Source organism: Buteo buteo, chromosome 24 (genome assembly GCF_964188355.1).
Source record: "Buteo buteo chromosome 24, bButBut1.hap1.1, whole genome shotgun sequence".
Classification (NCBI taxonomy): Eukaryota; Metazoa; Chordata; class Aves; order Accipitriformes; family Accipitridae; genus Buteo; species Buteo buteo.
The window spans coordinates 6,681,029-6,695,548 of record NC_134194.1 but is presented as its reverse complement, the minus strand read 5'-3'; the positions used below and the strand labels follow the sequence as shown (position 1 = coordinate 6,695,548).

The following is a 14,520-nucleotide window of genomic DNA, read 5'->3' as shown; positions in this document are numbered from 1 at the left end:
TTAGGGCCTCCAATGAAGTGTTTTCACAGTGATGTTCCGTTAGCACAAACAAAGGGTGTGCTGATGTAAGGAGAGCTCCTTTCCCCAGTGATAGCAATGAAAATGCGAGCATATACAAGTGTATGCTTTGAGGCAGACTTAAGAAAATCAGCAACTGCAGAAACCAGAGCTGTCAAAAATCACTTATTTAGGTAACTGAGGTACCTAACTGTAGCCTTTAACCTCAACAGCTTTTCACCTGAATTCTTTGGGATCTAAGCAGACTCCACAAGTGCTGCTAGTTTGACTACTCATTTTAGACAGTTTAAAATGTGTATGTATGAGACTAATGCTTAGATTTATTCTTTCATTGACTCCTTATGTTCCCCAGTGCCAGACAAAGCATTTCCTGTGCTGAATATTGTGCCAAATATATGGCAGCTCCCTCTCACTGTGATTTCCGTTAAATGTCATAACTGCATACCTGCTTTTTATGCTGTTCTCCGTATAAAAAGCAACACTGGCATACCTTACATCTGCTATGGTAGTGTTTCAAGAGTAAGCTGAGGGTTTTTCTTATCAGAAAACAACAGTAGCAAGAATGAGGCCACGTAATGTGCTGATGCAAGTGAAAGGTGCCAAACATTCTGCATTAAAACTCACCTAAACCAGGTCCTGATCCTTTTTTTTTTCCTATGTCCCTCCCACAGCTTAAATGTATTTATTTAGAGCAATAGTTCTGGAGCTGTGTGTATGTACATATCTAACTATGTATATATGTGTTTGTTTGTGTGTATATACACACACACATGCATTTTTAAATAGTTCCTGATAAAAGTAAACATCATCTAAGTGATAAGAAAATAAGGAAACGGCTGCTTTCTCTGGTCTTATATTCATGCACTATTACTATTAAACATTTTAGGTAGTGATTTAAGGGAACAAAAGCAGCACATTTTGCTTTGCTTCTTTAGGAACGGTCAGAAATTACTGTATAACTGTGGTTTAAAGTCCGAAAAGCCCAGATGTTGGATAGCACCACTCAGAGGAAGTTTTCAGTAGCAGATGGAGTTTCCTCAAAAGTTTAGAAGTCCTCAAACCTCTGGCTGTCTTGTCTGTTTTACTGGTCCTGTAAGAATGATGTGAGGAGTGCAGACCTCTTTTAATGCTCTGGCCTTGTATAATTAGTCATTTCTCACTAACTTACTTTTACAGGATTTTTTTTTAATTGAATTAATTGAATTGAATTTATTGGCAGTATTAACTTTAATATAAATATTTTGTTCCTTTTTTTCTGCCCCACAGAGCAGAATGGTATTGAAGAAACGCTTTCCGGCCGATTGCCTTGGAGAGAGACACCTATTTTTATGCATCATTTATCGATCATGCAGCACAAGCAATTATTTAGTACATTCTATTTTTTCATAAAATTTGCTGATGCCAAAGCTTTGTATTAAGGAAAAAGTGAAGAAATAAAAAAAAAACTTTAATTATGAAATTTTACTCTGTGAGAAGTTTATTTTTCTTGGACTTTGTGTTAGTACTTAAGTCTGACAGCCTTCTGTAAATTTTATAAGTTGCTTTATTTCCTTTGAATGATTTCATCTTTGCAGATCTATATTCTTCTCCTTTCATTTTGGGACACGCAAGCTAACAAGTGGAAATCTCACACAGTGCCATTCTTATGATGCCACCCAGCACTGGAATGACTAACAAATACTATTAGCAATTGCTCCACACCAACTTGCTAGGGAAAAAAGCTGGGCCAAGCATTCTAGTATATAACGGGCTTACCTTGACTCCAGCTGAGAATTAGTTTGGAATAAGAACTTTTTCTCTATTTCTCCTCCTGTAACACTCCTGTGTCACACTTGGAGGACTGCAGTATGATTTTTGTCTTCGGGTCAGGCGTTGCTGAAGGTTTGCAACACTTATTCTCGACATACAAATCATGAACCTTTTCTGCCTTTTGCTTTCACTGCACCCTTCTTTCTGATAAAAGTGAAGCTACTCTTAAACCACTTCTTCCTTCCTAATACCCAGTGAAAAGGTAGCGGTTTCCCCCACTGTCATCTGTGAAGCCTCCTTTCGTATTAGTGACAGGGGTTAGTTTTTGTTCAAATTCAGATCATGAAAGATTGATAATGGTCTTTACTGTAATGTAGAAACTCTATGTAAACATGTCCCTTCTTGCCATGTCTTTACTGGTGAGGATGCAGAGGGAAAACATCTCATCACTGTCCTCACTCAGGCTGTTTCACGCAAGTTCACTTATGCAAGCAGTGTATGAGTAATTTCACAACAGTCAGTTAAAACATGTGGATCTGATTCGCAGCCAAATGCTAATGCTTGAGTTAGTGAGGTGGGTAGATGAAGGTAACAAATCGGTAAGGAAAATATAATTGATAGAAGTTAAAACCTATTCTGTATTTGGTTGTTTTTGTTGTTCTTGTATCAAGATGTAGACTTTTGAAACTTAATGCTTTCTAATTTAATTAAATGAATAGAGAACCAATTTTACTCTAAGATTTAATTTTTTTATGTACTGGGAAAGAGGATTTAATTTAATTTCATTTTTATGTATAGGCACTTTTAGAATTTAGGAATACAGCCAGCATCTACATTAAAATATTTTCTTAATTCTTATCTGTCCAGAAGGCTTCAGCTGAGAAGGCAGCTTTTATAATAAGAAATTAAGTACGTGATAGCTTCAGTACATTTAATAGAATTATTTTTCAGTGTGTCCTTGTGTAATTTTGAAAGAAACATGAAAACAATAGAGCATTAAATGCATTTTGAAAGACTGAAAACAACCCATTGGACTTAGTCATGAAGAGGAAAAAAAACTCAAACATACTGTGTCTGAGGACTGTCTCCATGTAAAATACAGTGTTTGTCAACTGGGCGTTGTTGCCAAAAATGGAGGAATGTGGTTAGAGCATGATTTAGGGTACAGGCTATGAAACAAAAGGGTGACATTTTTTTTCACCTATCTCTCAACATCAATAGTAAAATTGGTAATTTGGTGCTTGTCTCCTGAAACAAAAATCCTTAAGTGGTTTTTAATGCTGTCAGGAGGGATGCACAGGGACAGCCCGAACAGTGTGATGACCTGGATGCAAAAGGCACCACAAAGAGTTCAGTTCATGTTTCTTTTACAGAACAGCAGCAGAAGTTGAGTGGTATTGGGAACAAAATGACTGACAGCACTTCTAGTGCATTTCCCTCTGTAGAGGATTTAAATAATGCAGGGGCATCTCTTTTAATCTTTCTTTTGAGACTCTTAACAGTTATCTCAACAAAGTGCTAATAAAAATACAGACAGTATCTGCTAGGTTAATTACAGGTCAGGCTAGCAATGTAAACTTATCCTGTTATGAAATAAACATATTCAAAGATGGACTCGTACCATCCCAGAAACTCTTTTTTTTTTTTTCTCTGGATAGACAGGAAGCTACCAAAGTTTTTGTTGCCTGCCATGCTTTTAGATATCGTCACATAAAAGATGAGTAATGTTACACATATGCATAATCATAATAGTGAGAGGAAAGGAGAAGAGCTGGTCCCTCTTTACAGATGTTGCAAAGATGGCAGGACTGGGCTGACAGAAGGTAGTAGCAGTGCCTTGCTAAACAGCTGGCTTTGAGGAAAGAATATTTATGAAGTAATCCTGCTCAGTTGTTCCTTAACCAAGAGGGTGTCTGAAACAGATTGTCTGAGGTAGGGAGTGTTCTGATCAGATTTCCACATTAAGAAGTTGTTGTTCTGGAGGGGCTGTGGAGGGACTGCAGCTTGTGGCAGAAGATGGCCCTGATTAATAACTGAGGGCATTAAAATACTTTCAGATGGAAAGGGAACACTAGGTGATACTTATTCCTGATGCACCTGCAATGCTACAGCAATGCTGTGTCTCTTGAATTTTTGGCCTTGGTGTTGTGCGTACTTCTATAGCATCCTATAGTGGGTTTAAAGATCAATTCCAGGGTAGTATGTTTATTTTCAGACTCAATACAAGTTATCTGAAAAATTCTTTGTAAGTATATAATGAAAAATAGCGGCAGAGAGCGCTGGAGGATTCATTTTCATGTATTAAAACTGAATGCAGACTTCCCATTTGTATTCCATACCTAAGGGACAAATCTTGATCTTTAAGTGCAAAATAGGAAGAAGATATTAATAAGCTGAATTTGGAACTGTGGATGTTCCTACTTGTCCTTAAAATACATTTATTCAGTAAATTTATCAACTGGACTGATGCCACATTTTTAAACAAACACTTGCAATTTTCTGCATTAAGATGAGTGTAGCTGGGTCACTGTGCCCTGCTGACTCTGTTTCTCTACCTGTAAGTTGTGGGCAATGATACCAACCTGGTTATTAGAGCATCTGACGATTGAGTGTTGAAAAGCACTGAGCAGCAGCTGGATTTTCAACACCGGCTGGGCTGTGTGGAATGGTAGAGGCGAGAGGCATTTACAAAAAGGATTAATGATGTGTCCCAAAAGTGGTATGAAAGCCAAGAGATTTGTGTCTGTATGAAAACATGCAGCCCCCCCTGGAAGTGGGTGGCCGAAATTCCTTTTGCTAAGAAGCAAGAAAACATCACGCTAAAGAATTTTAGAGGTGTTGGATATACAGTGCCTTTTTCCAGATTAATTCAAAATATTTGTTGTCAGATGACCTGTCTGTCTGTTGGTTAAATCTCTCCCTTGAATCTGCTAGAGTGGAATTCTGGGTGCACACAGAGGAAATGACAGCCTGGGCTGTCTGCTTCCTAATCCCTTGTTTGATTTTTGTGTAATAAAAACAAAAGCAACACCAAGCTTTCAGAATCCCCTTTGTTTCATTTCAGCATTGGCTGTTCAGTATGTAATGTTGCAGCGGATGGAGGAAAGGGAGATGAAACATCCAATATCGATGGCTTATTTGAACTGCAAGCTGAGACTCAGTCATCAAAAATTAAATGATCCTGACCCATAACACATTTGAAGAAGAATCCTGAAATCAGTTTTATCTGGTAAAATTTCAAAGTAGAATCATTTTTTTTTTGTTTGAAGACAGACTATGATCAGCTGGAAGTCATAGTTCCAAGTTTGTTCCTTCAAAAACTCAACCTTTTTTTTTATTTTTTATTTTAAGCATTGCCCAGTTTTAGCAACCTGTAAATTTGGGAGAGGGTTCAGATCTCGAAAGTGGGTGTTCATCATCCCCTACCAACTGTTTCTGCGAAGTATATTCCCCCACAGTACGCTTCTTCCAAATACCTGGATATATGCTCCTGGCAGATTGAGCAATTCACTCCTATACAATGTAACTACTGATATTGCTTTTGTTTCAGTTAACTACAAGATCAAAAATAAATCAATTTGCTTATGGGAACTTCCACTTCTCTGTGAATGGTGAAGTGAGCACGGGTACTGGCTTTTGGTGATAAAAGAGGGGTATGGAGGGGGTTTAGGAAACTGGCAGCAGATATGTCACCCAGCTCCAGTTTGCTGCTGTTTTTAACAAGGATTTGACCCGGGCACACAATTACTGTGCAGCTCAGGCTGGAGTTTGCTGCAAATCAGGATGGCAGCTTGTCACAGCTTGCAAAATGAGTTTGCATGGAGCCTGTCTACAGTGTCCCTGGCTCTACCAGCCAGTGCTGTAATGAGGCCTCTGCTTTGATAAGTGCAAAATTCATGTTTGCTTTTATTCTTTCAACAATTCTATGCATTTGAGTATAACTCTAGCTTTTTCTTTTTAATCCGAATAAGGGCTGCTTCCTTTCTTTTCTGAGTCTCTGTCTTTTGGGTGAGTGGGGAAGGAGAAAAAGTGTTTTGGACAGTAGCGGCTAAATTCTTCCTCCCTCGTATCTTTTGTAAGCTTTTTATTTCAGAGGGGCATAGGCTGGACTCAAAATTTGCCAAAGAAAGGAGGATTTAAGCACCTAAATTCTGCCAGGGCTAAAACTGCAATCCCCTAAGCGTCTTGCTCCACTGATGTGTGAAACTGGAGGCACCTTGGTTTGCTGAGTGCCTTCTTGATGAACTTGGAAGCTTTTCAGTTGCCTCCAATTTGGCTCCTGTGGCTGCCTGGCATATTGTAATCTAAGCAGCCTTGCTCCCAGCTAATCCCCCCTGGGATTGAGAAACTGAGTAATGAAACGTTTTGGCCAAGGGCCTGATCTGATAGATGCTTTCAGAGAGAACTGTTTGTACAGCAGTAGGGCTGGGCTCCTTGCAAAACACATTGGTGGGTTTGGAGAGCCACGGGAACACCAGGCCGCCGAGGAGAAAAATGAACTTCCATTCCCCCCTGTATCAACAGCCACTTGGTGCTTGTTTCAGGTATCACCGATGTTGGAGAAGAGAGTTGGGTCTCCTTTGGTTCTGTGTAAGGGAATGCGTAGGTGCCTGTTTGTAGAAGGTGACTCCAGGAGGAAGGAGGTTGCTGAGCTCTGGAGGAGGTCAGGCTTTCAGCAACGTTGGTTGGACAATCCTTGGTGACCTTCTCGCTCAGCCTGCTCATTCCTCTTGATCCCGTGCCGGAGCGCTTTGTGCTGATGCACGGCATAGGGAACGGGGTGCCTACCAAAGGTTTCTGGAGGAAGCACGTGCCTGCTTTACAAGGCTGTAAATCAACAGCAAGCACCGAGTGCGAAACTCCTGCCTGCCCCAGCCTTGCTCAGACTTGACCTGTTTTATCTGAAAGAACCGTTTGAGGTGGGATTGTTCATGCATACGGAAAGCAGTTGCTTTGAACTGGCAGGGGAGCACACGGACGGAGGTGAACTGTTTCATATGGCTGTTACTGGTTTGCATTAAAGGGTGGCTATTTTTTCCATGCATACTGTGCTTGCGTTTGGCTCCCGCGTACGAGGATGCTTTACTCAGTTCTTATGTTGTTTATGTGTGTTCCTAACGAGGCTTTGTTCTACCTCTTGTAGGCAGTCACTTCTTTCATCGTAACTCTCTGTCCCCTCGAAGCCTGGTCTACGAGAGCGAGTTCTCAACCATCGAGCCTGCCTTGGACATGTATGACGAGAACAAAACCTGAAAGGAATCCATGCTCCTTCCTGGCCCTTTTTCCGTTTTTTTCATTTCTCATTCCTATTGTTGTGTACTCTTTCCATGGATCTCCTTTGTCTGAAGAAGAGCTGCTTTTTCCAGAACACGAACCCGCCTTCTCGATTGCAAAGACGAAGATCAGCTGTGGTGGTTTCTGAGGGTGGCGTCTTTGAGCTGACAAAGAGTTGCGCACAAGCAAGATTGTCTGATGGAAATTGCTGAGTAACAGCATGGGAAGCTGTGTTGGTCCAGCCGCGGCGCTGCAGAAGAGGTTTTACGGTGGTCCTAAGAGTTTGTGTTGTACTGCAAATGCGTCTCTTACGCAGGCGTCTGCTGTTGCCATTTTTTTAATTGTCCAGGTGGTTGGGCAATGCCAGAAAGGGAACTGGTTGTAGAGGAGATGGCCAGTGACTGGTAAAAGCACTCATATATCTCGGTCAATCCATAACCTTACTGTGAAATAGCCCCTTCTGAAAGGGACCTTTATAAGTGCATTGAGTTTCCTACAACCTGCGTAACCCTGTACAATAGCAAGCCAGTCTGACATTAAAGCTGCAGAGAGGACCTGCATTTGCAGAAAGATTTCAAGGAAATTGATGCTTGGTTTTTTCTCCAGTTCGATTGATGCAGGAGAAAAATGGCCTACACAGAATATACTTTTGGTCCTTCGTGTGCTCAAGTGAGTCTCTTTCTATAGAGAGGACATTCACAGAACCAGCACTTGATCTACCTGAAAATCATTAGACTTTTTGAAATATGCAGGAATCTAGTTATCTTTCTTTCTCACTTAACTTTTTTTTGGGGGGGGGGGGGGTAAAATATCCACCGAATTTTTCACTGAGGTTTTTTAAAAGCCAGCATGTTGGCATTACACAGAGAAGAAAAGAGGTAAGCTTCTTATCCTGTTCTCCCGTTGAGATCTGCAACAGTTAAATAACAAACACATTCTCTAAGCCGTGCCCTTTCCCACTGACATCAATAATGGGAATGCAGAAAGCAGCAGAAGAAAGGAAAGCAGCAACCACTTTGACACGCTGCAGGAAAAATCAATTTTTACCAGCGTGTGACAAAAGCGGTGGGGAAATGGATATTGTTTGCAAGCTTCTGAAAGAGTAATACAGAAATGGAGAATGAGAGAGAAACCTCTGGAGTTAAGTCGTCCACAGCATTCCTCAAATGAGCAGACGTGGAGGAGCAAATGCTTCTGCTCCACCTTTTCCTACTGGACAATGCATAGCTGTTTAATTAATGTTCGGATTTTTCTCCATTGCAGTCTAAGTTACTGTAGGTATAGAAACGCATTTGTGTCCTTGTAATGTGAAACAAAGCTTCACCTTCTGTATAGGAATCTTGAGAAATCAGTTAAGCCAAAAAGAAAGGTAAGACATACTCTGCCACTCTTTAATTTCATCTGCTTTTGCTACAAGCAGGGGTATTTCCCCTCCTTTATTACGTTTTTTAATTGTATAGCCGTCTGCTTGAGATATATCCTTACCTGAAGCGTGGTTCAGCTGTGTCTTTAACACGGGTGTTTAAGAGAAAAAGAAAAGCCCAGCTCTGTAAAATGAGGAAATGATCCTCTTTGCCGAGCGTGCTTTGACTTTTGTTGCTGTGCGTCAGCTTTATTTAATCTGATAATTCAAAAGCGGGTGGTGTGAAGTGTAGGGAGGTTTTTCTCATAATACCCACATTTATATTTACCAAATGCGCTTCTACTGTCATTCAGCTCACTCTAGAAATATACTTAAACCCCAAACTTTTTAAGAGCACAATTTTAACACCGGCTTTCTCCTACAAAGCAGAAGTGAAGGTCGCAGAAAATGCCAGCCGGTGGCTTAAGCAGCAGCAGGTCGCGGCCAGCATCTTTCCTCTCCTTGCAGACGTGCTAAGGGGAGCAGCTCCTGACAGCGCCGGCGAGCCCAGGCAGAGCTCCCAAACCCAGCCTGGCTGAGCTGCGCTCAGGCCCGTACGGGATTCGGGGGCGGCAGAAGGGCTGATTGAGCAACCCCTGTTTTTGTAATTACATCTGCGAGATCGCAGCAGGCAGGCACGTAAAAGCGGGGGCCTTCCGAAAACAAACGCCCGAGAGAAAAAAAAAAAAAATTACCATTTCTCAAGGATGTTATAGGGCTTGTTTTTATCCGGGGTGGGCTGTGAGGTTACAATAAACCAACAAACACCTGGGTGTTAGTGGTTAAAGACAAAAATGTCTGGGTGTCTCTCAACAAGCACGCGACAGCCTACCCTCTGTCTCAAGCCCCCGGCACCGCAGTGAAAGGGTGAGCTCGGTGCAGAGCCCCCCCAGCGGGGTTTTGGGTAGGAGAGCCCGTTGTAGCACCGCGTGGGGCGCGGATGCTCTTGAGCGAATTCTTCTTGCAGGGGCTGCCTCAGCCCAACGCAAGGATTTGACCCAAGGCCACCGGGAACATCACCGGGGCATGGTTTCGGCAAGAAAACAAAACTGATGGTTTCTCAGCTCCAGCTGAGACCATTTGCACCGGCTGTGTACCAGTGTGTACAGAAAAGCTAGGAAAGGCATGGAATTTAAAATAAACATTAGAAAGTACAAAGCCCCCAGAGACAAAATAATAAATAATGTCATTTATATTTTGTTAAATCTCCTTATTTCTAACCTAACATCTTGGTTTCAGTGGCGGGGAGGGAAGGTTTGCCTCTGATTGTGGAGATTGGGGTCTGGCATAGTGATATAAAAATGGATTTGTGTTGTAGCATCTTGGATAAGGGAGCTGACAATTATAACTGACGTCCTGAATTTGGAAAATCTTTCAGCACTGGAAAAATTAAAAGCTAGTTCAAACAATTGATCCCTACATGCCTGCTGGGACGTGCCATAGCAGGCGTTCTTCCACTTAGTCATATTTAGGATGGGGAGGAGGCACCACAGCAACATGGGTGATTTTTCTGGGCTGTGCTGGTAAGTTTGAGGTTTTCCTTTTAATATTAATCAGTATATAAAAAAAGCTTGATGAGCATCGTTGTTCTTGTTCTGCTGCAGTGGTGCTGTGTATGGTTGAGTCATTTCATAGAAGTAAAATATACTGCAATCTACCAAGCGCTGTAAGTGCCAGTAACTTGGAAAATCATTTTTAAGGTCTAAAAAAAAAAAAAAGTGCTTTTTAACAGAAAACATTAATTTTATGACTTATACGTACAGAAAAAGCTTTTATCTCCAAGTGTTTCCCTAAACTATTTAAATCCTAGCACTTCACCTTCTCTTTCCCAGCCTCATGTTCTATGAAAGTTTTGCATGTTCCCATAAGACATTTGTAAAATCAAGGTTTGCTTGTGTTCTTAGAGGATAATTGCCAGTAAAAAAACAGACTGTAAGTGTGCTTTTTACCTATAATACTAACATTAAGTATTAAATTTGAAGCATGTTAAAATTTACTTAGCAACGCTCACGATTACTCCCTCCAGAGAGCTCATGCGTTGGTATCTGCACTGTCCCCTTGCTTCTAGGATGCTTGCCTTGGCACCTGGGGATGCTGTAGGAATAGCCAGATAGCCTACATAAGCCAAAGAGAGACCAAAAATAGCTAAATAGTGTTTAGGACTACGTTAATGAGACTTTTACGCATCTTCTGATTTCTTTAAACACGCTTATGTAAAACAGTGGAAAAGCTTGGGAGAGCCAAGAGCTTTACCAGCTACTGAAAAGCGGAGGGAGGTCTGCAGCAGGCAGGGGTCATGCTGAGGGTCCAGGACTCATTTAGCCCAATTTAGGTTTGAGATTATGCCACAGTCATAGGTCGTGAGCTGAAGGATGAAGGCACCAGGGTTGAGCTGAATGAAGTTCAGGCAGCTCTGCAGCCTGATTACTGGGGAGTGAGTTGACTTAATTGTTAAAAATACGGGGTTTTTTTGCTTAGCAAATAGTCACCTGGTTTTTACAACAAAGAAAGTAGCACGGCAGCACACAGGCCAAGGCACGGCGGGGCAAATACAAGCGCCACGGGGCTGCTGCCAGCCCTGTGGGGTGAGGAGAGGAGGGCAGGAGGGCTCTGGGCAGGGACCTCAGGAAACACCTTAAACTTCACAAGTGAAGCTTTCGCTCCTTTTTCATCCCGTGTTACACATCCATAGGTGACCTAGTTTTCCAGCCCGAGCCGTGCAGAGGAGTGCGTGATGTGCATATGTGTTGTTATGTTTAAAGATATCTTCACTTTTTTCCCTTCCCTGCTAGACTTGCTGCACCGTAAGGGCAGCCTGTGCTCCGGCGCGCTGGGCGGAAACCGCTGAGCAGGGGAGGAGGTGAAGAGAGGGAAAGATGCTCCAATTAACCAGATTGGGGCAAAATCAGGAGAAAGATAGACTGTACTTCTGCAGGTTGGTGCTCATTTCTGCTTTGTTTCCCATGTCTTTGAAATAACCAAGAGGAAAAAGTGGTACCCCCCACAACCCTTCCTCATGGGATGCAGTGACAAAAGCAAGGCTCCAGCCGGGATTTTGCTCCCGGCGTGGGCCGCGGTGCTGCGTAACCCCCAGTCGGTGATGTCCTGACCTGTTGGCCAAAACCCCGACCTCGCAGGGGCCTGTCAGGTTTTCCTGGTGCTTGTAAAGTGCTTTGGGGAGATGAAAGCTGCTCGCATGAGCCTTTGCAAAGCAGCACTAATCAAGACCTTTTTATCTATGTCAGTTGTTTGATCCTTTTGTTACCTACTGTTTTTAAAAGCCTGCAACGTTCCCAAACACTCTTAATTCTCCCCAATTAATCTCTGCCCTTCCACCCCATCGATTACTACCGGTTTCCTCCTCCTCCCACGACCTGGGTGAAGGTCCCCATTGTGCAGGCACTGCCATTCCCTGGGTCTCCAGCATCTTCTTCGTCACCGTGCCATGACCATGTCGGCCAGCCCCTTGAAGGGGATTCATTGCTCCAAACCAGCATCAGTTTGTGGGAGCTCGGAGGTTTCTGGTGGGTTGTTCTCGGCCAAAGCCGGCTGTGTGGGATGTAGGCTGTTGTTGTGGGCTGCTCGCTCTGTGGATCCCTGCATGGAGCATCCTTTTGCTCCTCAGCCCCCTAGCCTCATGGAGATGCCCAGATGAACAGAGATGGATGTGTACGTTGTGCAATAATATCTGAATATTTATTCTTTCTATGGCAATAATGTCCAGGGTCTCTGGGCAAGGGGGCCCTGTGGTATAAGGTGTTGCCCCAAAATAGTCCCTTTCCTAAAGAGTTAATAATTAAGTATTAATATTCCTGCAAAGTAAGAAGTACATAGGGTTTTACTGAGTGATTAGAGTGATTTCATTGCAAGGCTGAGGTTTAACCTGAGCTAGTGTCATACAGCTGGGACTGGGGCTTCACAGCTCAAAAATCCAGTAAGGTGCTGGACGCGTACGTGGAGGCTCCCTCGCTCCTGCTGGGCACAGGCTATTCCCTTCTCCGCATGCATCCACCAGCAGCTTGCTGCGGCTGAGCCCCTCAGGAGCAAGAAGCTTTTTAATCTTTGCCCTGAGCTCAGCTGTGTGTGTTTGCTGTGCCATTTGCCTTTTTTTTTCCTGCTTCCCACGTGCTCCGGGGCTCACCTTTGCTTGGCTCTGACTTGGTCTTCAGCAACCCAAACCCCTCAAGGGCACAAGAGCCGTTAATTCCCAACAGAGTCGTGGTAAGGACATGGGATTGCTAAATTTGCTCGCGATCTACCGTGGCTGTGTCTGTAACACCCTCTGCCTGTCTCGGGCAGTAAAGGCTGTATCTGCCCGCAGCCTTTCCAGGTACCTGGGCTGCACTGGGAGGATCTTACAGAAAACAGCTCAACAGCTCAGCAACACTCCCATGCTCCAGCACAGGAAAGTCGGGGCTTGAAAATAAAGTTGATGATCTTTGCTGCTCTCAAGCCAGGAAAGTTTAATAGGGCGTTCAGGGGTGTTAAAGCAAAGCTCCTGTTTGCAGATTCGTGCGGTTCCTGCATCGCAGCCAGCAAGGCAGCGTCCCAGCCTGTCGCCTGACAGGGCTCGCTTTGTGTTTGCACTGGAAGGTGCTACATGAAAAAAAAGCCTTCTTGGTTGCCATCACATCAGCAGGTAGACTTTTTCCACCCCATATGTCTAGACTTAAGTCCCAGCACTGGTAAGATCTGTCGCGCTAGTCCTATAAAGGGGAATAACCTTTCTGAGCAAACTGAGTGATAGCATCGCTCTCCTGCTTATCCAGTCAGCCCTGCTGTGGTTTGCAAGTGGATGTTAAATACTAAAAGCTTCTCTGTACGCCTGTGCCTGTTCAGGATCCCCTGCTCGAGGCCATGGCTAACTATGCACAGAATCCACCGCAACAGGATCGTTTTATCCCAGCAGAGAGGGGACACCCCAGCCTTTGGGCTTGGGAGACTGCAGCAAACAACAACAACAACAACAAAACCCAATTTGTGTGCGTGTAAAATGCAAAAGTCTGTTTCAGCTGGCTTGCTGCAAGGTGGACCACACTGGTGTGACCACATAACCTAAAAACGCCAGCAGGTCCCAGGGGTCTGGCCGAGCGATGGGGACGCTGCAGGGACGCAGGCACGGCGGGTGATGCAGTGCCCTCCCGACAATCAGATCTTTCCAGCCCTTGTGAAATTGTAGCTTGACAGCAGCAGAACTTCTTGACATGTTTTGATGTAAGTATAACACTGTATTGTAGTTACGTGGTATATGCCAATATGTTAACAGTGTATACCGATTAGTTAGGGTTTGCTAATGTACTACATTTCAATAAAAAGCAGTTTAAAAATAAGGAGTTTGTGAGCTTGGTGTCTCTCAAAATACAGGAGGATGAGAGCATCGCCCAGTGACTCCAGTCCCTCCAGTATTTCTTATATATGTCTCTCAAAGGACAGTGTGGAACAACATTGTCAAAAGACCCATTTTCAGTGAGGATTTTTCCCACTCTGCAGAAAATACTGTTTTATTTTGCTCTACTACAGCCTAGAAATCTCAGGCCATTAAAGGCCACATGGTTCAAAGTGGCTTATGAATATACAGGGGACACTAATCCACCTTCCCACAACATTTGCCACCTGAAAGACGGCACACAGCGAGCAGGAACAGAGATAGTAACACAGAGAAAGATCCTTCAGCATCTTCTCCCAGTGCTCGAACCCTTCCCGCAGCACATCCAGCCTTCAGAAACCACTGTGTTGCTCCCAGACACGGCCGTGCCATCAGGATGAAGGCAGAGCCCTGAAAGCTCAGCCAGCTAATAAATATTTATATTACAGTAGTGTACAAAGGCTCCAGCTGGAATTAGGGCACTGCACTAACACAGATCATCCCAGGGTTAAAGGATTTATAGCTTAAAGAAAACACGGCATTCCCGCCTTCCTGGGAGCTGGGCATTAAGCAAGGAGATGGTGGATGCCAATGTTTTCTGCTGTTGTAACACTTCCAGATTTTGCAGGGAGACTCTCCAATGGTTATTAAAACAAGAATAGCAGTTCACTAAATTACTGGGAAGCTGCTCTGCGGCCAAGAGATGAGAAGG

At 43.5% G+C, this 14,520-nt stretch overlaps 1 protein-coding gene across 1 annotated transcript in view; it reads left to right on the top strand.

Annotated features, from left to right (window-relative positions):
* RNF130 (ring finger protein 130) overlaps nt 1-1,477 on the top strand; it is a 43,179-nt gene extending 41,702 nt beyond the window's left edge. The window contains exon 9 of the mRNA XM_075057016.1: nt 1,285-1,477. Within this exon, the coding sequence (XP_074913117.1) occupies nt 1,285-1,300 (16 nt within the window). The 3' untranslated portion in view covers nt 1,301-1,477. The remainder of the gene's footprint in view (nt 1-1,284) is intronic.
* The last annotated feature ends 13,043 nt before the right edge of the window (nt 1,478-14,520 follow it).